The 27603-nt window shown below is 34.6% G+C and overlaps 2 protein-coding genes and 1 long non-coding RNA gene across 3 annotated transcripts in view; all 3 read left to right on the top strand.

Annotated features, from left to right (window-relative positions):
* The first annotated feature begins 3323 nt into the window (after positions 1-3323).
* On the top strand, positions 3324-7624 carry LOC134842419 (periodic tryptophan protein 2 homolog). The gene is made up of 3 exons (XM_063858746.1): positions 3324-3553; positions 4512-4687; positions 5193-7624. Exons 1-3 carry the CDS (start codon positions 3345-3347, stop codon positions 7598-7600), a joined length of 2793 nt encoding a protein of 930 aa, XP_063714816.1. The 5' UTR covers positions 3324-3344; the 3' UTR covers positions 7601-7624.
* Positions 7625-7759: 135 nt separating this feature from the next.
* Positions 7760-8810, top strand: LOC134842789 (uncharacterized). The gene is made up of 2 exons (XR_010162549.1): positions 7760-8100; positions 8557-8810. It is a non-coding gene; the product is annotated as an uncharacterized LOC134842789 (long non-coding RNA).
* Positions 8811-12944: 4134 nt separating this feature from the next.
* Positions 12945-27603, top strand: part of LOC134842251 (uncharacterized) — a 37557-nt gene continuing 22898 nt past the window's right edge. The window contains exons 1-5 of the mRNA XM_063858511.1: positions 12945-13026; positions 17620-17779; positions 18731-18867; positions 22105-22253; positions 22972-23124. Coding sequence (XP_063714581.1) covers positions 17629-17779; positions 18731-18867; positions 22105-22253; positions 22972-23124 — 590 coding nt within the window. The 5' untranslated portion in view covers positions 12945-13026; positions 17620-17628. The remainder of the gene's footprint in view (positions 13027-17619; positions 17780-18730; positions 18868-22104; positions 22254-22971; positions 23125-27603) is intronic.

Genomic DNA, 27603 nt, shown 5'->3' on the forward strand with positions numbered 1-27603 from the left:
TCATCGTTTTCGTCGAAACACAATTTGTTTTGAAAGTTTTGCTTTGTATGATACCCCACGTTTGACCCACTGCGAGCTTTCTTTGAGGTACTCAAAATGCGTCGAAAAAGCACAGACGACGCCATAATTCCTTCCCAATTCGTAGATCAGAATAAACGTTTTTTTTGCGATTTCTACGAGAGTGATTTTTTGTTTCAAAATTGATGGCTTTGTGTTCAGTGTTATGAAAAACAATTATGAATTTGTTTTGAAAAAAATTGTCGACATTGTCATTTTTTATTCCGAAACTGCTTACCTAGGATTTTGGTCACTTTTTTGCTCCTTTTAAAGTTTTACATCGATGTTTGCGTAGAATTGACAAAAATATCATCCGAAACGTTTTCAGAAAGCTGTTTGATTTTTTCTGTATGCAAGAGTTTTTTTCGAGTCTTGCTTTCTATTTCGCTTAGTAATTGCTTAGGCTTTAGTTATTATATCTCTACATTCAATCTACTTGGGTCTTCATTTAGCGCTTGCTCGGCCATAGCGTGTGGGGAGATGATTTTTCACAAAAAATCTCAAATTTAAATAAAAATTCATTTTTTTATACATTTAGTTTTTTCATATTATTTCTGCACCATAGACGCCAAAGACGGGGGGATTTTCAAAAAAATGTTCGAAATCTTCATTTGTTCGATTTTTCAAAAAACTTCGCCTCTGTGTGAAACTTTGTATGCAATTTAATGACAAGCATTTGTTCAGAAAAAAATCAAATTTAAACCTAACTTAGAATTATTATAATTGTTGTTTGTTCCAAACACACTACAAAAAGTATGAATGATAAAGGCGTTCATGTGTTCGTTTATGAAGTGTTTCGAGATTAGCCTGTATCAAACAGAATTATACAAACTAGATGAAAACTCAATCATTCCATTTTGGTGAAAACTCTTCTGGAGCTATAGTTCATATCACATGACATAAAAAAACCTTACCAAACCAAGATCGGGTACTCTGGCTCCTGTAACCCTGTCCCTGTACTTTGGACCCGCATTTTATGCACCAAATTCCTCTTTATATCGAAACTGCTTGAAACTCAAAGTTCTGATGAAAACATTTCGTGGTGAAAACTAGATGGTCGGATATCGCTTGTCATTGAATTACACCAACAATATGTGTTTTTTTGGCATTTGTGTAGACATCATTTGTTAACGGATTCCATCTGAATCATTGCAGTAGTTTGTAATGGAGTTCATAATCTGGGTAATCTAGGGTGATTAAACCCTAGTTGAGCGTCGGAATGAGATACAAAATACGAGAAAAATGGATAGCCATTTGATGTGTCAGTGGCACAGAATGTTTCGATCATAACGGTTGTAGTTATTTCAAAAAATAAGAAACTCTTGTTTTTCCTTTGTTGAGTTACCTAAAAATCTGGCAAGATTAGAGTTAACTTAATTAAAGGATAAATCGCAATAGAATTGATTTGAGTGTTCAATCTTTCATCGTTTTCGTCGAAACACAATTTGTTTTGAAAGTTTTGCTTTGTATGATACCCCACGTTTGACCCACTGCGAGCTTTCTTTGAGGTACTCAAAATGCGTCGAAAAAGCACAGACGACGCCATAATTCCTTCCCAATTCGTAGATCAGAATAAACGTTTTTTTTGCGATTTCTACGAGAGTGATTTTTTGTTTCAAAATTGATGGCTTTGTGTTCAGTGTTATGAAAAACAATTATGAATTTGTTTTGAAAAAAATTGTCGACATTGTCATTTTTTATTCCGAAACTGCTTACCTAGGATTTTGGTCACTTTTTTGCTCCTTTTAAAGTTTTACATCGATGTTTGCGTAGAATTGACAAAAATATCATCCGAAACGTTTTCAGAAAGCTGTTTGATTTTTTCTGTATGCAAGAGTTTTTTTCGAGTCTTGCTTTCTATTTCGCTTAGTAATTGCTTAGGCTTTAGTTATTATATCTCTACATTCAATCTACTTGGGTCTTCATTTAGCGCTTGCTCGGCCATAAAAAATTTAAAAAATCAGATTTTTCAAAATTAGTTTTGTTATTTTTTTTGAAGAAAACTGTTGTCGAATATGGCTAACTTACCAATGTGATATGCTTTGCTTTTGGTCCTCTCATATCGATTATATCGAAACAATTAAACAAGTTTGAAAAACAAAAAACCAGTTTTCCACGCAAAATCAGGTACCATAATCATTCATCAGAGTGATATAGCATATCAAAGCCCTTCCAGTCGGGAGTCGAACGACGTTAAAAAGTTTTCGCAAATTTTTCGTAGTTTATACAAAGAAGCCGTTTGAAATTTTTGCTTTTTGGTCTGATTTTGAGCGAGTATGTCTTTAAAATATAAACTTAAAAAAAGGTTCATTTAAGCGGTGAAAAGCTTTATTTTTCATTAAGAAAACTAGGTTTTCTAGCTGCTTACAGCTCTTCTCGCAAAAAAATAATTTAAAATGTTTTTTTTAAATTCATTTTTCAATGACAACCGTAGTCAGTAAGTAATGCCTTAAAAAAATCAACAAAAAAACTGGAACTACTGCCACTTCAACTGATACGAAGGAGTTTGATTCTTATCTGATACCCTTACGAAACTTCAGGTGAGGTGGAGTCGATAATGTAAAATGCTTTCCAGCTGTGATTCGTGTTCCAATTTTGATTGCCTTTTCTTCAACCTATCATCTTATTTATATAGATCTGATAATTTTCATTTTTTCATACTTTCTAATGTTTGGTACGTTTTATTAAAAATTGATGAACGTAGTTCAGACTCATATAAAGTTCGAAATGATTTTTTTTTCAGAAGATATAAACTTGTTCAAGCTCAAATTTAGTTTTTCGCGGTTTGACTTTTGATTTTTTTAAATTCAGTTCATTTGTTTTGTTAAAAGGAAGGCAAACTCGACTCTATCGAACAGCAAAAATGTAAATGTCACGAAAAACGTGATCTACTTCTTGTTTCGAAAGTGGATTTTAGTTCTAAAATTCAAATATAGTGGATTTTAAATGAAAAATAAAATACTTAAAAGCACAATAAAAAGTTTGATCCAGTTTTCTCAAATTGGGGTTTTTTTTTTAAATCAAAACAGTTTCAACCATAAATTGTTTTAGAAATTCGCTCTAAGGCCATCTATTTTTTTCTTGGAAGTTCGAAAGTTGAAACTTTCTAAAAATGTGTTCATAACTATTTTCTAATTATTGGCTTTGTTTGTTGAAAACTGGTTTTCGGTGACGAAATAAGCAAGTTGCTTTCATCAAACTGAGCGAAAATGATGTTCTGAACAATTTAGCGTCGACTGTAGACTGTGGGATCCTTTTTCAGACTGACTTGCAATGAGTAAACCTAAATGAAGGTGGACTACCGGTTCAAAAACTGTTTCGGCAGCGTCTATTCGGGAGGCGACATTTCATTCGCTGGAAGTGGTGAGTCATCGTCCACTCTCACGAGTATTTTCGGACATCGTCTGGTGAAGTTTGACTTGAGGCACAACGTGTGTCATTCGGTAGACGCCGTTTCCGACCACAATCTGACCTGCTTTGATGTTTCTCCCAATGGGTAAATATCACGTTTATTAACTGTGAATGAAGAAAGTGATTTATCTTTTATTTTGATCCTGTTTTTATTGAGATCGTGTTTTTTTTTTGGTTTTGTAAGGACAGGTCCTAAAAATGCGCGGTATTTCATTATATTTTTTAAAGCAGCGGAATAAAAAATATCCAATTGATCCAGTTTCTGTTTTTGGGTTAGCTAAAAAAAGCCAATTGTAAAAGATCCAGGAAACTCAAAGCGCTTTTCATGTGATATTTGTTCCCCAATTTTCGAAAGTTGATAAAAGCATATATATCGAGCGATACAAATAGCGAGCACGGCGTCAGAAATAGATTATCGAACATTTGACCTAAACTGCGGAAGATAAGCATTTGAGTTCATCAATACGAATCTTTTGGTTACTAATCAGCTCACTTAGATTTATTTTCCGAGCATCAAATGTTACACTTGTTCATTGCACATTTATTATGACCTTAATTTTGGGTTCTAGAGAAGGGTTTTGAATTCTTTTCCACCCCCACCCCTACTATGGAAGTTTCTCATTTTCATGATAGTTTTAAATGCTGCCAAGACTTAATGCGTGAAGTTTCGTTATAAGGTATGAACAGAAAATGAGTTCAGAATTGTGATTTTGTTCAGCAATCAAAACTTTATCCTAATTTGACAATGTCGCTTTTTTTCAAATCTGAAATTCAATTGTGGGAGCAGGGGGCGTTTTTTGGACTTCAACATCAGTTTTGTAATATCATTTTTGGGGTCTTTTCTGTCATACGGCCGAAAAACCATTTTTTTGCTATTTCGAACATTTTATCATGATGCTGGTATCTGATTGGTTGAAATTCATATCAGCGAAAATACATCTCAGCATTTTCAATAAAAACAGAAGCTCCATTAACAGTTTGATAATTTTTGGGCCGTATAATAGATGAGACCCCAATGTTTTTAATATCAATATGTAAACTAGGTTCATAACCGTGGCCATTAATGAGGAGGGGAAGGCGTCCGTGGTGTCCAATCAGAGTGGAGCAACTATTCGCTCGTTCGACTTCAGAGCACCTGTTGCCGCCGTCGCATTCAGTCCAGACGGGACCAAGATTGCAGTGGCCAAGAATGACGTCATCCTTGTCTACCACGCGCCAGGTAAGAGAAAGAAAGAGAGTTTAGTTCTCCACGCAGCACTATGAAAATAAACATTTTAATTTTAATAACATATTTTCTCGATCTAATATCTGGTCTTCTAACGTCTACTCTTGTTGGATTATCAAAAACCACTTTTTAAAATGCATTTTTTTTTACCGTTCAACAGTTTTTTACCGTATTTTTTTTACCGTATGTGGAAGAGATTTCTCTTGCCAATGAATATAGTTTAAATTTCCTCCAGAAGGATCGAATTGAAGACCATGACCTTGAAAAGAGAAAAATGAAATCCTTTCATTCGGAAAAAAATGTGTTCGATGACTTAGTTTTTTTGCAGATTTAAAACTCACGTTGTCGCAAATATGTTTTACTCGTAACAAGTATATGTTTTTAAATTTTTCGCAAATAACAATTCTGTGTCTTTATTAGTACGTTGAAGCAAAACTTTAAAGTTATGAATTTTCGACTAACGGATAATTCTTTCTTTAAGCTTCTTCTCTTCGCTTAGGTACAGTAGCCGTCTACAATCCCTTCAAACTGTACCGACTTCTGAGTGGGTGCTACGGGACAGTATTGAATATCAATTGGTCCCCAGATAGCAAGCTAGTCCTCGTTGGCTGTGAAGACGCCACCTCTCGGGTATTCGCCGCCGAGTGGATCAAAGGCTTCTTCGCCTATTCTCTCGGCAGTCACAAGTCGGCAGTTGTCGGATGTTTCTTCGCCAGTTTGATATCTCCCGACTGTTATACAGTATCCAGAGATGGCGCCGTCCACTTTTGGACCTGTTCCAAAAGCTTAAATGAGTTCGAAATTTACGAGCGAGGAGCTCATTTACACGCTGTTGATGATTTAGAAGACGAGCGAGATGCGAAAACTCAACACAAAAATAACGAAGTTAAAGCTGTGTATCCTAATTTAGACGTCAAATATACGCGAGCGGCAAAACATCGAGTAGCTGTCAGCGACCAAAGTGTCGACGTTGTTTGTTGTGATTACCATTGCAAAACAAAATTGATTGTTTTCGGTCTGTCCGATGGCGAGTTTCATCTTTACGAGTTGCCAGATTTCATCCAAATTCAATCTTTGAGTATCGATTCAAGTCATCCAATTACGTCGACTCGGTTCAATAAAACGGGTGACTGGATTGGAATAGCAAGCGAAGTGCTGGGTCAGTTGTTGGTTTGGGAGTGGCAAAGTGAGTCGTATATCTTGAAGCAACAGAGCCACACAAGTCGTCATGTCGTGACAACTGCCTCGTTTTCTCCCGACGAGCAGTCTGTTGTCACGGGCGGAAACGATGGAAAAGTGAAACTTTGGCAGACCAAAACGTCATTTTGCATAGTAACATTTTCGGAGCATTCGTCGGCCGTTTCGTCCGTAATCTATTCCCAATCTGGTAAAATAGTTCTAAGTGCTTCTCTTGACGGAACTGTGAGAGCGTTCGATCTGAAACGATACAGGAATTTCAAGACTCTAACGTCGCCCAGGCCAGCTCAGTTCACAGCGTTGGCTTGTGATGTTTCAGTTGACATTGTAGCATCGTGTGCTGTTGACATGTTCGATATATTCGTTTGGTCTATGAAAACTGGAACTATTTTAGAAATATTAAGCGGACATACCTCAGCCATAACTTCGCTTCAGTTCACGCCGATAACATCGAATCTCGTGACTGTATCATTAGATGGTTACGTAAGGTCTTGGAATGTTTCCGACTCAAAGGGAGGCGCTGAATCTCTTCTGATTGGCCACGAAGTCATGGCTTTATCTGTCAGTCCAAGTGGAGCCGAAGCTGCAATCTCGACTTCAAAAGCAAATCTTCAAATCATCGATACTGTGAATTTTGAGGTTCGTGATGTGATTGATTGCAGACATGACTTGGGAATAGGTCGAGGCGTGAAAGACCAAACGACTGCGAAGTCTGCCGCGCAGTCGAGGACTTTCACGAGTTTATGTTACTCACCTGACGGAGCTTACCTACTGGCGGCCGGACATTCGAAATATGTGTGTCTGTATTTTATACGTCAGTCACTTTTGGTACAAAAATTTGCGATTTCCCAGAATCTTTCTATTGATAGAATGAACGAAATGTTAGACCGAAGGAAAATGACCGAGTTTGGAAATAAAGATTTAATTGACAGCGGAGTTGCGCAAGATGGTAAAGGTAAAGAGGGAGCAATACCTTTACCCGGAGTCAAGAATCTAGATTTGGGTCAAAGGTCATTCAAGGCCGAGATAAAAGTGGACCAGATTCAATTCAGTCCTTCAGGGCGAAATTGGCTCGCAGCGTGCACTGAAGGCTGTGTTTTGTACTCACTTGATAATAAAACTCTTTTCGATCCTTACCAACTTACGTCTGATATTTCACCCCAAACAACTAAGGAGCGTCTAGCGGAGAAAAAGTACCAAATTGCTTTGATATACAGTCTGAAACTGAAGGATTTGGAACTTACGAAACAAGTCTTGGAAACGATTCCCGCTGACCAAGTTGACTCTTTAGTGTCACTCTTGCCGACGTTATATGTATTCCAATTGGTTGGATTTTTAGCCAATAGGATTTTGGTCACGCATTTGATCGAGTTTTATCTTATGTGGTGCAAAGCTATTTTACTTTTTCACCGAGACGCTATTAAAGAATTGATGCCTAAAAATGAGCTGACTGCTTTTAATAAAGCTCTTATTGCGCGATATGAAGAACTTAAAACGATCTGTGAGCCGGTTGGATCCGCATTGGATTATTTCATCGCAGTTATGAGTCTAGGAAGTATGAAGTTAACAGACAAAAACAGAAGTTCGGATGTAATAAACAATGCTGAGAATATTGATGATGTTATGGATGCTTTTGACGATGATGATGATGATGATCTTGTTGATGATAATTCTGAAGATAGCGGCAATATGTCGGATAAAAGCAGTTGATAATTTAAGTTTGTTGTCTGGAAACTGTTTTTAGTGTGTAGTTCTGATTAGTGGTACGAACGAAAGCTCGTTAAATACACATAATATTTCGAGTAACGTGAACAGACGTTTATAGATTATGAAAGTTTGCTAGGGTCGCTTTTTTGAATGTTTTAGATGTGATGGATCTTGCATTGAGTACTATATGCTTGGCAGTGCTAGCGTCATTTTTTCCTCGATATATTTCGGGGAATGTGAAAATGCCATCTCCTCCAACCATCAACGGAAAGCTATTTGACGTGAACGAAATGATTCCCGAAGATACACTTTTTGAAACTTGCCTCAAGTACTGCATCTATGCTTCGGCAGTTTTCCAGATACTGTGTCTTGCGGCTTTGTTTTTGTTTCCAGAACCAAAAAAGGATTTGGAGACAGAACCGCAGTTGTCGTGGAACCATGAACCTCAGCGTAATAGTAGTCAACAAAAAGAATCCGAAAGAACTGAAGCGTCATCAAGTCAGGTGGGATATTTGAGTCTTTCGTTCTTAGGAGAAACTTAGTAGATATATCGGGTCCGTTATTTTGAAATTATTGCTCCCAAAACAGAACAAAACTTGATTTGCTGTTATGAAAGCAAGACTATGCTTTGAAGAATTTTAGTTTAACCGATATGTCTGCTATAATTTTCAATAGCTTGTCAAATTTCCTAGGAAAGAATTTCCTCCAAAATAGCAAGAAACCATTGATACCCTTTGAACTAAGACGGTTGAACGAAGAATTGAAAGTTTTCAAGTCGAGCAAAACGGGTCTGGATTTTCCACTTTTCAGATTTTTATTTTTCCATCGCCGTTTTCCTTTGATGGTTTGCGTTTGACTTCAAGTAGACAGAAAAAAAGTGTTTTAACATTTTAAAGTATTAACGATCATTCGCGTAGTCCTTTTCCGCTTCGCTTGTGTTTGGAACCGAACTTGTTTAGAAAGCGCAAACGTCGCAGACATCAAGAGGCACTACACGGCGAAGAGACAGAAGGAAATGAAGTTCCATTGGGAAATATGAAATCATTTCTGCAGTTTATGCATTTAAAACTTGAAGCTAATCTTGTATTTGTACATATGTTTATAATTGTTATTTTGAATTTTGTGAGCATACTAATTTGAGTTTTTTTATTGTTTCTGTAAATGAGCTCTAACTAAGAAATTTAATTAATGGAAATATAGATTTTCAGTTTAAGTCTTGACTTTAGGATCGAACCTCAGAAAATATAAGAATAACAAAGGTTTTTTGCCTCAGAAGTTACAAGAGCAACAATGAGTGTGTTTACATTGAAGGCTTGTATAAGAAACAGGAAACACAGGATGCTAGACAAGTGCATAAGAGTGCTTCGTCTGTGTAGTATATATATCCGGGATGTTTCCTTTTTCCCCACCACTTCCTAAAATCACAATCTGAAGTTGTCTAAAATAAGTCATACGGAAATTTACTCGTAAAGAAAAGCAACAGTTTGTTCACGCTGGCATGTCTTATTACAGTTAAGAACATCAAAAGGCCAAAAAAATCTTCGGAAATTGGATTTCAAAAAAATCAGGGGGGTAGAAAAGAGCCTAAACCGTTTTCGAAAAATTTTTAAAAAACATTTTTTTTGGCTCGTTTAGTCTTTTTTTTTTAGTAAAGTCTAGAAGTTTGTTGAAGCTCATTCCTCTATTCTGGCCGTTTGAAGTGTGAAGTTCTTTCAGATGGAGCTCGACCTTCGCTCTTTGATAGAAAAAAGAAACGGGCTCAGAAAATTTTCTAAGTTTCAGTAGCTGAAAAAACCATCATGATCCGTCGACCTTCCTGGGATAAGATAAAACAGTAGAAAATGAGTATAATCCTAATTCCTGGTGGCTATGTTTTCACCTCAACTTGAAAGTCTAATCATTTTTTGTTTAGTATAATTTAAAAACGTGTTTAAAAGACAGATATTCGTCTTAAAATACGAGGTAAAGCTTTGCCATTCAAAGTCGTACTTTTCCGCGTAATGATTTTTTGGATTTTTTCTCATTAAGGGACATCGCCTCAATGAAATTCTATGTGTGGATGCCTGTCTTGACTGATCAATGAGATTCACTCAGACAGGAAGGTTGGCACTGTGCTTAAGGCAAGTGACTCTTGTGTAATGAGATCAGTTAATTTTTCAAACCTAAAATATTTTTTACTGTGCTCATTTTCTGCGTTCGTTTTCAGTCACTGCACAGTGTAATTTTGGGCAATTTGGTAGCAACTGTTTTATCTGCTTTGTCAAAGCGCCTTCAAAACGGCCTGGTTTTTACTAGCAAAGCATTTGAGAAAAAAAGTTATCATGGTTTCTATGACATTATATCCTATTCCAATCTACCCTGTGCTAATCTACCCTATACTATTCTATCTTATGTTCCAAACTACCCTACCAATCACCCCTATACCATTCTACACTATAATTACAGCAATTGAAACTTACTCCATCCTCTTGAAGATTCCGAAACTGTACATCTCCGAACTAAGCATTGAACCATCGTCAACAACGTCAAGTTTGCTTGTTCAAAATGGAAATGTGTTCAAAGCATGAACGAACAGAAACTTTGATCCATTTTTGTGATAGAAATGCGTTGCGGCTACTTCTTAAATGAGCAAAAGTCATATCACACCTAGTCGGTATAGCTTAGCGGATAATAAATGAAAACAGCCTTTAAGCAACGCTCTATATGACTAGCGAAAGGATTAAGTGCTGCACGTTCAAAATCGAGGAGAATGCGGCTAGGCTTTGTGTTCTTGGCTATGGCTGATAAGCCCTTCAGTAGTTTTTTGTATGTGTGCTCTTTCGTTTGGCAACTGCATAAATGCAGGGGTGTTATATCCAGCGCGTTGAGTATGGATGGTGTAAAAATGATAAAAATTGAATAGCGCAAATTTTGAATGTTCCGTCTCACAGCCAAACATCTCAATCAAACATCTCAATGTAACATCAAATTCTGGATTTTGTCGCGATCTCCAAAAATCAGCACTCTTCATGGATCTTCAATGTCCCCTTCGTTTGTATACGCGAGGGGACATTCGCCACTGTGTTCTTAATATGGATTCGAGTTAACTATCTGGAATATAGGACTTTTTTGCTTGCTCTGCAGCTTTCTTACAGTTGGGCCTTAGGTATCCTCAAAGAAATTGTCTTCCAGGTAATTTTAGTTATCTAATTACATTAAGTGTTTGCGAGCGTAGCTTATCTATCAGTACCAATCTTTTTTTTTCAATCTTATTTTCAAATAAAAGTGTTCATTAAAAGTTTTATTTTATTTGATGAAATTTTTGCTATAATCACGATCTGTAGCATCTGTTCACTGCTTTGTGTGGCTATTATTTTATGGTGTTTGTGACTGTGTGGTTAGTGTGTGAGACTCAAAATATCGGGTCGCAGATTGAATCCGAGGCATAATAACTGGGTTGCAGATCGAATCCGAGAGTAGCCGACAGTATTTTTAATTTGAGGATCATTTCAACCTTTTCTTATTGCACTTCAGAAAGCTCTTTTTTTTTGTCGTGTTCTGGTTAGTTTTTGCTTATCACAGCTTCGCCTCTGTGTTCAATTTTGCGTTTCAGCTTCTTTGCCTCATCTTTCTTTGGATGTGTTTGATTGAAATCATCTTGAAGTAAGTTCTAAACAGATCAAGGAATTTTTGCGTATACCATGAGTAATAAACAAAAATGAAAATTTTGATCTGTTTCGAGAAATGCCGGTTAGAAGATTATACCTTATAAAATAAGAAAGAGCCAAGGTTCATAAAGTCTTTTTTGTTTCTAGTGATTTTAAGCTAATGAAAGTGACGGAAGTTTTGATAATGTATTGGAAAGCTAATTTATGGTCCCTCAACATGGTCAACATTTTTCGAACATAGCACATGTTTTTTTTTGACTTCACCTAGCTTTTTTGTATTTTACCTTAAAAGAGTTCTGAGTTCCGCTTAGAAGAAAATTCCGTTTCAAAATTTTTCCAAAGCGATTCGGCAGCTAAAAAAGTTTTGTGAAAAATTCATCAGTTTTAAAATCATGAGAAAAACTAATTCATACACGGTAAAGGAGAGATGGAACATTCAGGGCTTCGTTTTTTAAGAGAAGTTTAGGCGGTTGAAATTAATAGTTTAACGAAATATTCCAATGAAGACAACAAGTCCAATTATAGAAATGTATAACTGAAATCATTTTTGGAAAAGTTGAAGGTTGGAAAATTGACACTTCGTCTATTTGTAGGCTAGTTTATGGCAAAAATAACAACACTTCAAATTTTATAGTTCATCAAAATTCTTTTTGCCAAAAGTATTTCAGAACATTTAAAAGGCAGTCGGAACATTCAGGGCTTCGCCTTGATATACGAGCAGTGTTGTCTTTTTAAGTTATTCTAAAGTTTCTTAAAGTTTTTTTTTGCTTCTACTGGCCGTAAGACTCTTTCTTATCTTTTGATTTTTAAGTTACAGATGCAGCTTTCTTTTCAAAGTCTTTTTCAAGGTGATTCTCGAAGAAGTTGCTTTAAGTTTGAAAAGCAGATGTATTTTGTGAATCAACTGTAGAATAAAAAAACCGATGGAAATAATTTTTCTCACATTTTTAAACTACGATATAATAGCCCCAAAAGCGCCATTTAAAAAAATTTAAGGGGCGAAAAAGGATGTAAAATAGCACCAATAGTACGCTTAAATAATAAAATAGAATAGTACCCTTAAGTTGTAATAATACCCTTGAATGTTAAAAAACAATGCTTAAATAGTAAAATAGTACCCTTAAATTGTAATATTACCCTAATACGCTAAAAAAAAGAATGCTTAAATAATAAAATAGTACCTTCAAATTTTAATAATACCCTTAAATGCTAACAAAGGAATGCTTAAATAGTAAAATTGAATGCTTAGATGGTAAAATATAGTACACTTAGGATGGTTATTGGGTCGAGTCCCCCTGAAGGAGAGGGCTTCGGCCACCCCAGTAAATAGAATCTCGAGAATATCGACGGCCTCGAATTTTCATAATTAGATTTTGATCAAAACTATCGGTTTGTTACCGATTTTTTTTGTTAATCGCGTATTTCTCTCATATGCCTATTGTTTGTTTGCTGCCTAAATGGTTCAAAATTTGGTAATTTTTTCAGTCCATACGCTCAATAACATTTTCCCACTTGAGCAGTTATCATTTTATAATATATAAATCTCAATATGTAACTCGTTGAACTAAATTTGTAACTAGTTGAATTAAATTTGTACTTAAGACATGCTATCTGGTGCGTATAATATTTTGTTTCGGTTTACATGTGACGTGATCGAAGTGCTGTTGGTCTGCAATCTTGAGATTATGGGCTCAAAATTTCCCGCTATTTTCAAGTTCAGATAGCGCTGTGCGCAGTCATAGCTGTTATTTTCCCTGTTGCACGCCCGGCTGCTTTGCTGTCGTAAGTATTTATGTTTATTTTTCCCTCGATAACCAAAATTCAAACTGGTTGCTATAAATAACAATTTTGCGAGCTTTCATTAATTACCCATTTCGTTGATTGTTCCGACTTTCGAAGAAAATAACGGAATATTTGTGCTCGGGTGTTTTTTCTGCAGACCAATTTTGACTTTTGACTTCACGTACTTTATATCATTCGAGAGTTATTGTTGTTCTGAGCTCAAATTGAAAAAGATATTTTTTTTTCGTAATTTTATGATGTTTAAAGATCGCCAATTTGGGGTAATAAACTCGCTATATATTTTGTGCTCATAAGGCGTAAGCGGAGTTTTAATCCGTCTTTCAAATCGCTCCAAATCCACCTTTGAAATTGCTCCGTCTTTGAAATTATCGCGAGTTTTTATCTATGGACTTTGCTTGACGTTTTGTTTACAAAATTGTACTTTTTGAATGTTTTTTGTCTTGTTCTATTCTTTGAATAGAATGTTTTTTTTAAAGAAAATTGTATATTTTACAAAAACGTCAAGCAAAGTCAATTATCTATGGACTTTGCTTGATGTTTGAAATTGTCTGTTGAGTGTATTGGTTTCTTTTAGGACATTCTTTCAGGAGTTATAGTTTCAAAACTGGATTTTGTTTATTCTGAGAATCCCCAACGTAATAAAAAGTTTTTTTTATTGATAGTTGCTTATTAATATTTTCAATAAGTTTCAAAAATGGATTTTATTAGTTTGGAAAATCCCCATCGTAATAAAAATGAATCCCTATCATTTTTTGAAGCAGTCGGAACATTCAAAGCTACGCCTTGATGTCAGTAGTCTTTTTCTGTTAGTAGCTGAGATGTTAGCAGAAATTTTGGCTAGTTTTGCTCGCACAACTTGCATTTAAATAAATATTGCATACAATAATGAATAGAAAATGTCTTGCAATTTAATTTGTTCAGGGTGAAGGTCGAATATGCCGAAGTTTCTGTTTGCCGAAGATACGTGAAGAATATTTTAATTGTCATCTTAGTTAAATATCATCTGTACAATTATTGTCATCAGCACACTTAACAGGTGGTAATTAGATAATAAACATCTCATTCTAAATAGGTTTTAGATTTTTTTACATTTTATTTCTTAAAAACGTTTCCAATGTAAACAAAAACGAGACCTGAGCTGCTAAACAGTCAGAGTTGTAAGACAAAAGAACTTAAGTCACGAGCAGCAATGACTTAGCGCTTAAAAGAATGCAGTCCATCAAATTAAAGCAGATTTTTGCTTTCGGCAAACTGAATGTCGGAATAACACTTGACATTGTCGGAAAACGTACCTTCAGGCACGTTGAGATGCCACCTTTTGTTTAACAAATCGGCAGACGAAAGTTTTGTTTAACAAATTTGTATATTGTACGAAAACGTCCAGTGAATCCCATTCTCTGTGGACTTTGCTCGACGTTTGTTTTACAAAATAGTATCGTTTAAATGTTCTGTGTTTTGTTTCATACTTTGAATTGAATTTTTTTTTTTCACAAAATTGTATATTCTACAAAAACGTCAAGCAAGGTCCATTATCTATGGACTTTGCTTGATGTTTGAAATTGTGCGTTGAATGTGTTGGTTTCTTTTTGGACATTCTTTCAGGAGTTATAGTTTCAAAAATGTTTTTTGTTAGTACTGAAAATCCCCAACGTAATAAAAAATTACTTATTTATAGTTGTATTTTAATTTTTAAAATTAGTTTCAGAAATGGATTTTGTTAAATTGGAGAATCCACATCGTAATAAAAACGTTACTTTTTAATAGTTCCAAAATTGATAGCTAGCTGTTGTTAGTTTAATTCGTTTCACTAATAGTTTTTTTAGTTTGTAGAATCCCCAGCGTACAGCGGATTGAAAAAGTGTCTTAGTGATCAAATTTTCTCTTTTTGGGTTAATTTTGATACAACAAAAAGTTAGGCTCTCTAACAAAAGTGAAAATGTGGTCAAAAACGCAATTGAATCTTCGTTTGCAAGTAGTTTTGATCTTAAAATTTTCCAGCAGTATAATTTTTTTTATTGATCCAGCGCTTTCAAATTGCATTAGTTTTCATTTTAAAATCAATAAGTTTTTTGAAATCAAAATTAAATGATAATATGATAAATTTTTGAAACTCAGAAGTTGGAAAGTTTTCATAAGAAATGCCAGTAATTTTTTTCAGCTGCTTTGAGACCACTTACATACATCTAATTGTCTGTTGTTTTTGGTATGAAAAGTGATTATGAAGACTGTTGAAGCTCAAAAAGATCTAAGTTGACAATTGTTTTTTTTTTCTGGAAACTTTTTTCTGGAAATTTAAGAAATTCAATTAAAAGAGGATTCTTGGTCTCATTTAATTCATTGAAGCTGTAGCGCGCGTAGTTTAATAGATGGGTAATTCTTTTTTCCTACCTTTATATAAAATTTTAGTGGCACTCATACGGACTTTGATAGTATGTGCTTTGACATTCGATTAGTAACAAAATAATACAGGTCATGCATTTTTAAATCATCTCATGAACCGAAAAAAGTTACTTGTTTTAACTACTAGTTCAAAAATTAAAACTTGATTTTCATATTTTTCTATTTCAAGAAGTCTTGCATTATTTCAAAGTCATAATTTATACATGATTTGGTATAATTTTACCTACTTTATTACATGCAAAGTTAGTGTGGATGCCTCAGTCTGTTATATTCCAAATTATTACATGCAGAGTAGTGTTTTTGTATTTGATCCCACTTTTGCTGCATCTCATTGGCAATTTATTAGCATATGTAGCTGCTTTATTCGTGACTAGTGTTTGTCGGTTATTAAGCTTGCGTGGCTGTGAGCTCAAACTTAAAAAAGTATGGTTACGTGGGTTTGAAAACTGCTGCGCGATATGAAGCGTTCTTTTAACACTCCTAAGCAACGAATCTTTGCAACACTCGTAAGCAGCAAATTTTTGCGATGCAAATTAAGTTGAGGCCTGCAAATTAGTCCTTTTTAAATCAATAGGAGGCTCTAAACACACCCTTTATATCTTACATAGCTTATGAGGGGGAAAACGAAGAAAAAATCCTTTCTATTTTTTTTCGTCAGTTTTTCAACCAAACAACATTTTAATGGACCATAAAGTGCAGTCGGAGCATTCAGGGACTCGCCCTGATATATGAGCAGTCTTGTTTGTATTACGCGGGTTAATAATTCGGGTTACGCTTTCAACGTGATAGATATTGTATTCAAAGTTTTAAACGAGCAGTTAAAGCTCAGTTAGGAGAAAATACCCAATTTTCATCGTTCGTTTTGGCCGTGTTTAATTATTCCGTTTATTCGTGGTCGGCGCTGAGCACTTCCTGCGTATTCATTATTATGCTAATTCCCAGCTTTTTTGATTATGTCATTAAAATCAAACATAAGCAAAGGCTCAAAAGATTGCAATTACTTTCCAGTATAAATATTTATCAGACGTATAAATCAAGTTTAATTTAAAAACAACAAACAAAATGATACTTAATGGGGTTTCTTATCTGAAAATCTGAACTATAACTTCCGGAGACGATTAATTTTGATAGTTAGCTCGCATATCTCTTCACCATCTTCAGTTTTTTTTATATGTATGGTCGTGGGAACCTGTAGGTCTTGTTTTGACTTGCATAAGGGTTATAAATTAAAAAGTAGATATGTGATTGCGAAGCTTTTAACTGTCATGTTAACAGGCGCCCCGAAAAGGAGACGACAGCTGCTAAGATACTGCATACTACTTATTAGTATGTTCTTTTTAAGAAGGGACTTCCATCACCAAAAAATTCAGGCAATTTTTTCATCGGTAGAGGTTTTGAAATTTGCATGCCTAGTTTTTGATAAATATGTAACCAATAAAAGGACTGCAAAAATTTTTGCTCTTCTCAGTAGCTCTTTGTCTAATTATCCTGTCGTCCTATTGTCCTGTCGTCTAATTTACCGAGCGCCAATTTAACTGTTTTATTAAAACTGTTTGTTGTGACCACAACCTGTTCAATAAATATTCGAGCTGAAATATCGAATAACTTTTACTTGTCATTTGTGCTGCAGCATATTTCGACCTCCATTTTTTGAATCAGGTATTTTATACTTTTGTCATACTTTTGACGATATGAAGTTAAACATTATGGATTAACTGCTTGTTAAAAGGCATTCGTAAAAGGAAATCTTTCAATCAAATAGAGTTATTGATATGTTCCTTTACTTGAAGTTGATAATGTAATATAACTAAATATGGTTTCCGAAAAACTTGACGGGCGTTTAGTTAAATGGGTTTAGTGCATCTTCATCCATATAATTTTAACCCGAAAAGATAAACCTTCAACAGATGCCATTGGGAATTGATTGTGACTTTTTCTGTAATGGAACCAGATATTCAAGCACTAGATCTTAATTTCTTTTCTAGCACGGTGTAATAGGAGCTTGGAACGAATTTTCTTGAAGTGGCCTGTTAAGTATTTTCGAGTTGTTTTAAGTTGGCATATTTCAACCAAAGGTCAAAAAAGTGTGCTCTCGAAATTTAGAGTTCGTGCTTTTTCCTCGCTCCTTCTCATTAGTTGAATTTAAATAATATCCAAGTGCGACTATTCCAGAGAAATAGAATGGGTGCTTCATACACGAGACTTCCTGCTAACAACCCCGCCATCCCATTCTGTATAATCAGTTTCTTTCATGACCAAATCCACATTTTCAATGCGGATTCCAACCTGGTGTCACTGGTTCGAAACTGCCTCCAGTCTCACTACCCGAAAGGTAAGACTGTTCAAAACAATATCTATTTTTCTTAAGTAGTTGGCCATTGGTTGAAATAAAAATCTTCTACCTCTTTGAATTTTACCTTCTAGAAGAATTTATTTTTCTTCGGTAATTTGATCCGAAAAAAGTTTGCTTGTAGCATATTGAAAGCTTTTTATTTGTTATATAGTTTTGGCAGGCAATTTTTGAAGAAAAAAAACAGGCCAAAAGTGCCATTTATGAGCATTTGGGAACGTTTTGATCAAAAAAACTTTATTTTTCTGGCGCGTGCTCCCCTCGAAAATTGATGCCGATGGCGCCTTTAGAAACATCAGTGTCATTCGACTAAAATTCGTTTTGTAAAATAGTAACAAAATTTCCAAAACTTCAAAAGAACATAATTTTTGGTATATTGTTTGTTCTTTTCTTTTTGGGTGATCAATGAAACGTTTGAATTATCCACCCTTAGCCATTTTTAAACTTACTGCACGGTATATTTTTGGTCAGACTGTCCCTTTTGCTGATGAGCAAACAAACTCAGTTCTTCTTGAACAGCAGAATGTAATTTTACGTAATAGGCAAACTGGTCCTACTATCAACACCAGAGATGAGTAATCCTCGAAAGAACTGACTATCAGATTCAATTGAATCGGCAGCGGGCGAGCACGCATTCCAATGTTGGTATTGTTTGAACCTTGTTGACGCCATCTTTTTATATTGTTTTGTTCAACCTTTTAAGTGCTTGCGTTATTTTATATCGTTTTTGTTTTCAGTGATAGAAATGCTTGATGATGATATTGTTATCGAAATGAATTGCGATTCTTAATATATTTCTAATTTTATCTGATTTGTTTTTCCTGCCTGAAATTTTTTAGGGTGAGCTGTTTTTTTTGGGAGATCAACAAGAAACGTGTTTGGGTGTCTTGAACTTATTAGAATCTTTTCAGCTATCTCTTGGCATCGTTTTAGGTATTCAGAAGGAATCTATGCGAACAGATGCTGTCATTTTCAAATGTAGTGGGTATCCTTTCTCGCCAATTTATTCCTCAACTGACCACAGAAACTTCCTCAACTTCGCCTGTGCCTTACTGAAAGAGCTCTCTCAGGTAGCAATATCGACCATGATCTTTACAAAGTTTAAATATATTCATTTCCGGTTTGACTACGCCTCGTAAAATTACAATTAAAATTTGCTTTTAACTTTGATCGAACCGCAACTTTTGTGGAAGAAATGTTGTAACTGTATGATCATTTGTTCACGCTTACTCGTTGATTTGCAGTCTAAGAACATCCAAAAATAACTGTAATAGACTTCCGTAAAACCAATTTCAGAAAAAGTCAAAGGGTAATTATCTAGATTCGTGCATTGGTTTTCAGTGCAATTTAACTAAGTTTTTTTTTTCGAATAATACATACTGCTTTACCGGAATTCTATCATTAACTATTCTGTGAGCTCAAATATCTCAAATTATTTTGCAATTACAAGGTACCACGTGTGCTCATCGGGCAATTACAGCGCGCAAACAGGCCTTCCTTATGAAATGAAATTTTTTCTTTCAAGTTTTGAGCAAATCACAGTTTTCATTTAGCGCTTGCTTGTTAATAAAATTTTCGTAAAAAAATCAAAAAAAAAATGTATTGCAAAACTATAAGAAAAAATATTGTTTCATTTTTTGGTTATTCAGTTTTTGAAAACAGCTGTTTTCGATGCTTAATTTACTCTACGCGCTCGTATAATAATCTCATCACTACACGAACGAAAAACTGCTCTAATTTGAAAAAAAAATAAGAAAAAACTGGTCCGATTTTTTTGCACAGCAACCGACTATTCTTGTTAAAAATAGAAAATTTGCGGCACTTAATCATTTCTGCTCGATCGGATTAAAATTTATGCATGTGATGAGCAAGCATTATATTGAAAATTTTATTGCAAATTAGCGGCACTAATTAATTTTCCCCATGATCGAATTTTTCATTGCTTTGAATGCTGTTAAATCGAGATTACGAATATTCAATAATCGAATTGAATTAGATTTTAATGGCAAGGAGGTTGGCGAAGATTTTGCACTTAGGGCTTGTTTTGGCTAGTCAAAATTTGTGTCATAGTAGTTTGGTTTCATCGTAATTCTAATAAAAAAAAACAATTTTTTTGATTCAGCAAGTTTAAAAGAATACGGTCGTGAAATTCTCACATTTTTCTTATAAATAATATGAATTCACACATTTTTTCAGACTTTTAGTCCTGCTTAAATTCTTTTGGGTTGAGTATGTTGCTTGTTTTAGTATAATTTTTGAACAATTGAGTTTATAGGCGTTGCAAAATTCTTATCAAATTAACCGAGCCTCTTTTTCGGTATAAATTTTGGGGTCCGAATAACCCAACTCCAACATACTTAGAAAGCCTGAGGATCTACTTAAAAATCACCCTTTGGTATCTTCTAAAGAATCTCCACCACTATAAATAAAAACATAAATTAGCACAAGAGCTTTTTATTGAAAGTTCTAATTGCGCTGCATTTTGATTGGTCAAAAACTCGACAGATTTAATCTACTTATCATTCTCTCCCTCGGGTAGGGAGCAGTTTTTTAAGTAGATCCAAGCTTTAGTTTCTGGCTAAGTTAAGAGTAAAATAATGTCGATACATCAGATACAGTAAGTAGCGATAACTTGAAACAGGTAAAATTTATTGAAAAGATCAATCCGCCAATTTTGCTCAAATTTCGCCATGAAACATCAATTCGGTTTGAAGCACTAGCTCTTGCATACAATTCGTATAGAATAGATAATGTGCTTTTTAACAGCTCTGTTTTACGTTTTGCAGCTCTGTTTCTGTTGCTAAAGAGTTGGTATACTATTGTAAAAATGGATGAGACCTTGAAAAAGTGCGAACAAGTCAATCAGGCAGCACTGGATTTTAAAGTGCAATTGTAGTGCAACAAAAAGAGTCTGTGTGATTCTACCGACTTATATTAAGCAAGTGTACGCTTTCAACCTAATAAATTAAAGTTTTTCAAGCCTGCTCGCTCACTCGAAGCCTTGGGAGCGGTGGTGAAGTGGTTACGTCTCCGCCTCTAAATCGAAAGGTCAGATGTTCGAGGCCCACCATGATCCGTGCTCGTTGCTTGAGGGTGAAGAAACATTACCCATCCCAGAAAAATAACCAAAAAAAATAATTGCATGTAGTTCTTAAACAGGGGCACAACAGCGGTTCGCCGTGATGAGCTGTACAGCTCTTGTGTTGGTCCTTTCCCCCGTGGATAAATGATCTTAAAAGCCTGCTCGCTAACTCGAAACGGGAAAAAAATTTTGAGTTTTTTTATGTTCGAGTCTCGCGACTGAAGGGGTTTTAAATTGATGTATCACTCAACTCTCTCCGATGATTTTTTTTGGTAGCTGATTTTAAGTGAAAAAAAAATTAAAACACGCGAATACAAAGTTTCTAGATTTTTCGTAATGTCGAAAGTTACATCAGGGCGAAACATCGCTCAATGTTTTTTTTCGCCGAAAACTGAAAAAATTGGAACTGATTATTGTCAATTAATAAAGGTGTGTGGATTAGCATCTCACAGAACACTTCAAATCACAGATTAAGTGGCTGAAAAAAAAACGCTCTAAAATAACAAAATTGCAAATGGCGCGAAAAAAAACAAGAATTACTTTCAGTTTCAAAGTAGTTCAAAGGGCTTTAATTTTTAGAACTATTAGAGGAATAAAAATTAACTGTTGATCAAAGAAAAAGTGTCAGTTATAAAAGATTTTTGAAGTTCAAAGAGCTTTATCGTGATATTTTTTTTCTCCGAAATTCAGAAGTTAGAAATGTTCAAAATGTTTTCTCGAGTTCATTATTCTTTCCAACTGTCTTCGGCTGTTTTAAAAATGATTGTTTTTTTTCAGATTTTTCTATAAAATTTTGGTGCCTGAGAAGCGCTTTGTGAAATTTTAGAAATTAGTTTTTTAGAACTAGATTTTCAAAAATTTTGTCTAGATTTTTTTGGTAAAATTGGTCTGGGGGCTCCAAACTTGAAACCGGTAGTATCTGAGGATTTCCTTATTTATTGATGTTGATTTTTCAAGATCGGCTTTTGCTTTTTCATGTTTTTTTTGGTTCGCTTTTGTGTTGAAATATCTTTTTGAAATCAAATCACGACCAAACCGTGTTCGACATGATACCAATTTTGGTGTTCTAAGAGTATTTTTTCAGATTACTCTAAAAAAACAACTGATTAAAGATCCTTCTCGTCACTAAGGTGGTATAGGAATAGTAAGTTTGAATAATATCTCTTCTTTCTTGCTTTTGAAATGAGTGACACAAACTACAACTTGAATCTAGCTTCTTTTGCAGGCAGGTTACATCAAAGTCATGTCCGGAGACTTCTGCTGGTACAGTGATCTGAGTGCCTGGTTCTTCTACAAGTCTCCCTGCAATGTCGCCACTGACATCGAGTTCTGTGCCATTGACCTTTGGGGATGGGACAAACTTAAACTTTTCAGGTGACATGATAGAATACGTGGCCAAGTTGTTTTTTATATTGAAAGAAAGAGATAGCTTTGTTTACAATGGTGATTTTTCAAGCAACGTTTTGGCCAAGTTATTTGGACTACGTTTTTTGTTCGGATTTCACACATAGCGTGGAATTAAAATAAAAACCAGCATCTAGTTTTCATCACAATTTCAGCAAAATGTTATAATTGAGTTTGCTATTAAGATTTGTGAACATGGAATAAGAAATTGAAATGAACTTGTTATCAGAAAACAGTGATCGATTAAACTAGCGAGAAAAAATGGAGAATTTCCGCAATATTGGGTGGTCGAGCTAATCAGTGCTTCGCAAAGGGGAGGGGGTCATGTTATGGGTTTTTTTTTTTTCAAATTGCACAAATATTAGTTCGATGGAGTAACTAGTGATTGTACAAGGTTAGTTGTGTATCATAACAAATTTTTTTAAAATTGGTTTATTGAATGTCGTGCCAAACTTAAAAACTTATGAGAAATGGCCTTTTAAGAATTTTGTAAGAATCAGGCGACATTTTTTTTTACTCAACACCTCACTCTGACTCGTACATTTTTAGCAGCCCCCATTTTTAAGTACAAAAAAAAACCCAGTCCAAAGGTTTCTGAAAAAAGAATTAAGGGGAATAAGCCTTAAATTTCAATAGCTCAAAATGTTCACCTATTCTATCATCTCAATTCTGCTTAATATATAAACAGCTGTCCGCCTGAAATAAACGACGCGATCAAGTACGTAGTTGCGGAGAACTGGAAGGGTATTCAGCGGGCGGAGTACGAGGAGGAATGTTTCACTATTAAGATGAAGGGCTACCCCTGGCAGAGTCCAAGTGGGGAGGATGGCGTCAAGAACAGGTATGTAGGATCTTTCCGGTTATGCGGCTCAAAATTACCAAAACGTCGAATGAGCTGTTATCTAATATTAGTGCTAGTACATTGATTTCAAATTTCTATAACATATTTGAGCGAGCGCCATAAGACCTGATCTAAATTACTAACCGGTTTTCAGGCGTCTCAAAGTATCCGATTATCTTTGAAATTAAGTTCCAGACATGTTCGATTTAATTAAATTCAAACAATCAGCTTCAACCATAATTATCTAATTTTCAAAAATGAAAATGATGAAATCGGGGCCGTATAACATAAAAGCAACCAGTATGTATTGAATATTTTGGATCTTTTCATTTGTAAAGCTCTAAGTAATGTTAAATTACCGCATGATTAAATGGGCGGGTGATTCTAATTATATTGGCGTTTCTCTATTTTTCACAATTTTCAACTTTACGTTTTACTTTAAAAACTCTATTTTTTTAAGTTAAACAGCCGATATTTAAATATAACTGATCCATGGCTCACTTGAAATAGCTCGCTTTGTGAATTACAGCACAGCTTAAAATTCCAGCTTTTAAGATTTGGGACAATGTTTTCCTCAAAAGATTGTCAAGACGTTGTTGTAGTCCATTGCCCATAAAATTTCGTTAGTTATCGGAAGTATTACTATGCTCGCATTTTTTTTACATGGAAGTATGTGACACGCGGAACCCGGAAACTTTTTTTCCAGTTCTAGTCGCACATTTAATTGCTTAGTTTATTGCGGTAGTTAAAACTGCATAAGCCAAATCGATTTTCAAGAAGCATCGATTCCTGTCTGTATTTGTTAGCAAGTTTTATTGCGCAGGTCATGGAATTATAATGGATTTTGTGCCGCATTTAAACATCTTCAAATCATCTATCAACGTTTTTTTTTTCAATGATTTCAAGAGTCAAGGAATGCAGCGAAGACACTTTTATAGGTACTGTTGATATAGCTACTGTAGAAAAGAGGTTGAAAAATTGTTCACGTTTGATTTTGGTTTTTCGCTGTTTGGCTTTCAAAATTCACTTCAAATTTGTTTGCCTAAAGGAGGGCTCAGTACGCTCTTTGATTTAAAAAAATTCAAATGTTGAGATCAAAATGCATGTCAAAAGTTCAAAGTGCGATTCGAAAATTGTGACTGACCTCTGATATCAAAAATCTTATATATTAAATGAAAGTCTTAATGCGCTATGGACGCAACGTGTTAACTTTTCTATCGAGTTTAACGGTTAAGATTCATTCAAAGCAACAATCAGAGAAAGATGAACTCAATCCAGCTTCAAGGCTGGTCAGTATTTGCCTATTTTTGTCCAAAATTTTGCGTTTACAGATTCTATTCAGTCTGAAACGAATAAACTGAAAACAGCAACCTTCATGCTGAGATATTTTTTATCTTCGAAAACCGATTCGGTCCTTGAAATAAATATAAATGTTTCAAAGTTTCATAGCTTTGTCATACAAAGTTTTGTGGCTGTAAAGCTTGCTTAGAAAAACTGAAACTTTTCGCGTACCGATTCGGTCCACGAAATTTTTCAAAGTTTCATAGCTGGGAGGAGAGTATTGTAACTTCTGAAAGTATACTGACAGTACCCATTTAAAGGGTTGCAAATCTAAAATTCTGCTGAGATTTTAGATACAACTTTTTTGAAAACTTTTCAAAAAAAAACATAAAAACGTCATATCTCAACGTTAAAGATTTAAGAAGACGAATTTGGAGGCCGGATTTGCAATTCCTGAAAGAACTACGACAGTATCTTACTATAGTGTTGCTAATTTAAAATTGTTTGCAGTTTTTTAAATCTAAATTTTTCGAAAAGTTTTCAAAAAATCACCAAAAAACGTCATATCTCGGAAGCTAATAGGATTTGAGTTGACATATTTGGAGGCAAGGCTTGGAACCCTGAAAAGCTCTTACAGCATCAATATAACTTTGAGAATTTCAAACTTTGGCGTTAGTCTTTCAAATTTCTAAATTGAATATGTTTACCAAAACTTCAAGACAAACTGACTTTGGATTGAAACTTCTATATTTGGATTGAAAAAATAAACTTCTAGAATATTCCCGCTAGAGAGTGATTTTTTAAACGTTGTACTCGATAGAAAAGTTAAAACGTTGCGTCCATAGCGCATTAAGACTTTCAGAGAACTTAAAGTTTTTCGCAAACTGATTCGGTTTATAGATAACTGGAATTATTGGTAAAACGATTCGGTGGTAAAGCGATTCGGTGTACGAAGCGCTTGGATTTTTTGAAGTTCATGGCTCGATTAGCTCGCGCAGAAAAACTTAATTTCGCGAAACGTTTCCTTCTAATACATAATTTGTAAATATTTCAATTTTTTATAGCTACGATAGCTCGATTAAATGAATTTTGATTTTGTTTCGAACTGATTCGCTCTATTAGCTCGCTTCATCAGCTCGCTTAAAAAAGTTAATTTTCGCATAATGTTTTGATCTAAACAACTCGAAACATTTCAATTGTTTATAGCTTCAAGAACTTGCTTCAGTAAAATGTAAGTGTTTTTGCCAACCAATTCGCTCCATGAAATTACTTGAAATATTGAAGTTTAATAGCTTGAACAGCTTTGCGTAGAAAAACTTTCCGCACTCCGATTCGCTTCACGAAATTAACATGAATTCTTTAAGGTTTCATAGCTTGAATAGCTTGCTCAGAGTAAGTTTCATTTTTTCGAGAACTGATTCGTTCTATGAAACGTTCTATGAAAGTTTTTCGAGAACTGATCCGTTCTATGAAACGTTCTATGATTCGTTCTATGAAAGTAACTGCTTCATTCTATGAAAGTTTTCAAGCCGCTTTACGAACTGGCTCAGCTTGAGATTTCGAAGTTTCATAGCTTGATCAGAACAGCAACTATTTTTTGCGAGCTGATTGATTACTGGCGAAAGACTTGCTAGTTTGTTTTAATATTCAAAATTCCCAGCGGAGTAAAAAAGTATCTATTGATCCAATTTTTTTTATATTAAGTTATTTTTATAAAAAAGAAGGGTATTCATAAAAGTTTCTTGGAAATAAAAGAACTTAAAAGTGATATATTTTATTTTTTTGAGTTTATCGAATTTTTTCCAATAGTCGTTGGCTGTTTTTTTGTGGCCGAAATAAGAGTTTCGAATTCGCGAAAGTTTTTGAAAAGCAGAACAGTTTATTTCATCAAAGTAGAACAATGAAAATGACATGTCAAAGAAAGCAAGAGCTACGAAGTAAAAACAAACGACTGTCAGTAGTATGCGTTCAGACTGTAAACTAGAGTTATCAACCTTTTTAAACCTGGAAATGTAATTTTTCATTGAGTGCGGTTGGCGTGCGAATCCAGTGCGTGACAACTTCTTCGGTCAGGTTTCTTCTTGGAAGAAGGTTTATCATCTTTTTAACCTATCAACGAGTCTTTCTGAAAGACTCTTTTTAATTGGGTGGCACTTGTTTGTCAAATGAAATTTTTAAAAAATTAATCAGATGTTCCTGCAGGTATACAGAGTTTTTTCAGACCAAATTTATCTTTACAAAGAATTATGGGGAAAATTAAAATTATTCAGACCATTTTGATTTCTTGGATGCACAAAATTTGACCAGATTTGATTTTTTAAACTTTGTTGGTAGAATTGAAAGTTCTTTAGGGTTTAAAAGTTTTTGATTGGCGATATCTAAAGCGTGTAGAGTTACCAGTTTTCTATTGATGCCAGTATTATACCCGCGAATTAATCTGACTATGATCGGGTTTATAGAGTCGGGTTTATTCGCTGCGTTCAATATGGGCATTAATTTCTCTAGCGTCAGCTTAGTATGTTATTAAGAACCTTCTTTTTTCTCGGCTAACTTGCAAATTAAACTTCATTAAAAGTGTTCACTTATTTGGAAATTTCACTGTAGCGTTATAAGTTGCATAGCATCTGTTCTCTTTTTTTTGTGGCTAGGGTTGCGTGTGACTCTTAATCTGAGTTTTTTTTAGTAATTCGAGGTATATTTCAGTTTTTCTTATTTCATTTTATAGAGCTGCCTTTTTGTCCTGTTCTTGCTAGTGTTTGCTAAGCGCTTAAATATATTAATGAAATATATTTATAAAGGCAATGAATATATATGCTTTTTTGAATTCAATTGCTAACAGTTAGGTAAACTGAGCTCTCCAATTACACAAATGGAAATGAGGCGAAAATGTGTGAGAGCCTTCTAGTTTTGAAAGTGGATTTAGATTTCCCTGCGGAATAAAAAAAATTACCCAATGACTCATTTAGTTTTCAAAGCTTTTAAACAAAATCATAGTTAAAAGTGTCAACCAATAATTTTTCTTGAAGTTCAGAGAGCATTAATCTGATGTGTTTCTTCGAAATTTAAAAAATGTTTAAAATTTTTTACTATATATGTTTTTTAGAATTCTCTAGTTTTTACTTTTTTTGCTTGCGGTTAGCAAGCGTTTTCAAATCGGAATTATTTTTTTTTCGCATTAAGAAATAGTTTCACAAAATC

This window comes from Symsagittifera roscoffensis, chromosome 3 (assembly GCF_963678635.1).
Source record: "Symsagittifera roscoffensis chromosome 3, txSymRosc1.1, whole genome shotgun sequence".
Lineage (NCBI taxonomy): Eukaryota > Metazoa > Xenacoelomorpha > Acoela > Convolutidae > Symsagittifera > Symsagittifera roscoffensis.

Coding starts and splice junctions, on each gene's coding strand:
- LOC134842419 (XM_063858746.1), top strand. CDS start 3,345: ATGAAGGTGGACTACCGGTTCAAAAACTGTTTCGGCAGCGTCTATTCG. Junction 3,554..4,511: donor TTTGATGTTTCTCCCAATGG/GTAAATATCACG, acceptor TATGTAAACTAG/GTTCATAACCGTGGCCATTA. Junction 4,688..5,192: donor CCTTGTCTACCACGCGCCAG/GTAAGAGAAAGA, acceptor CTCTTCGCTTAG/GTACAGTAGCCGTCTACAAT.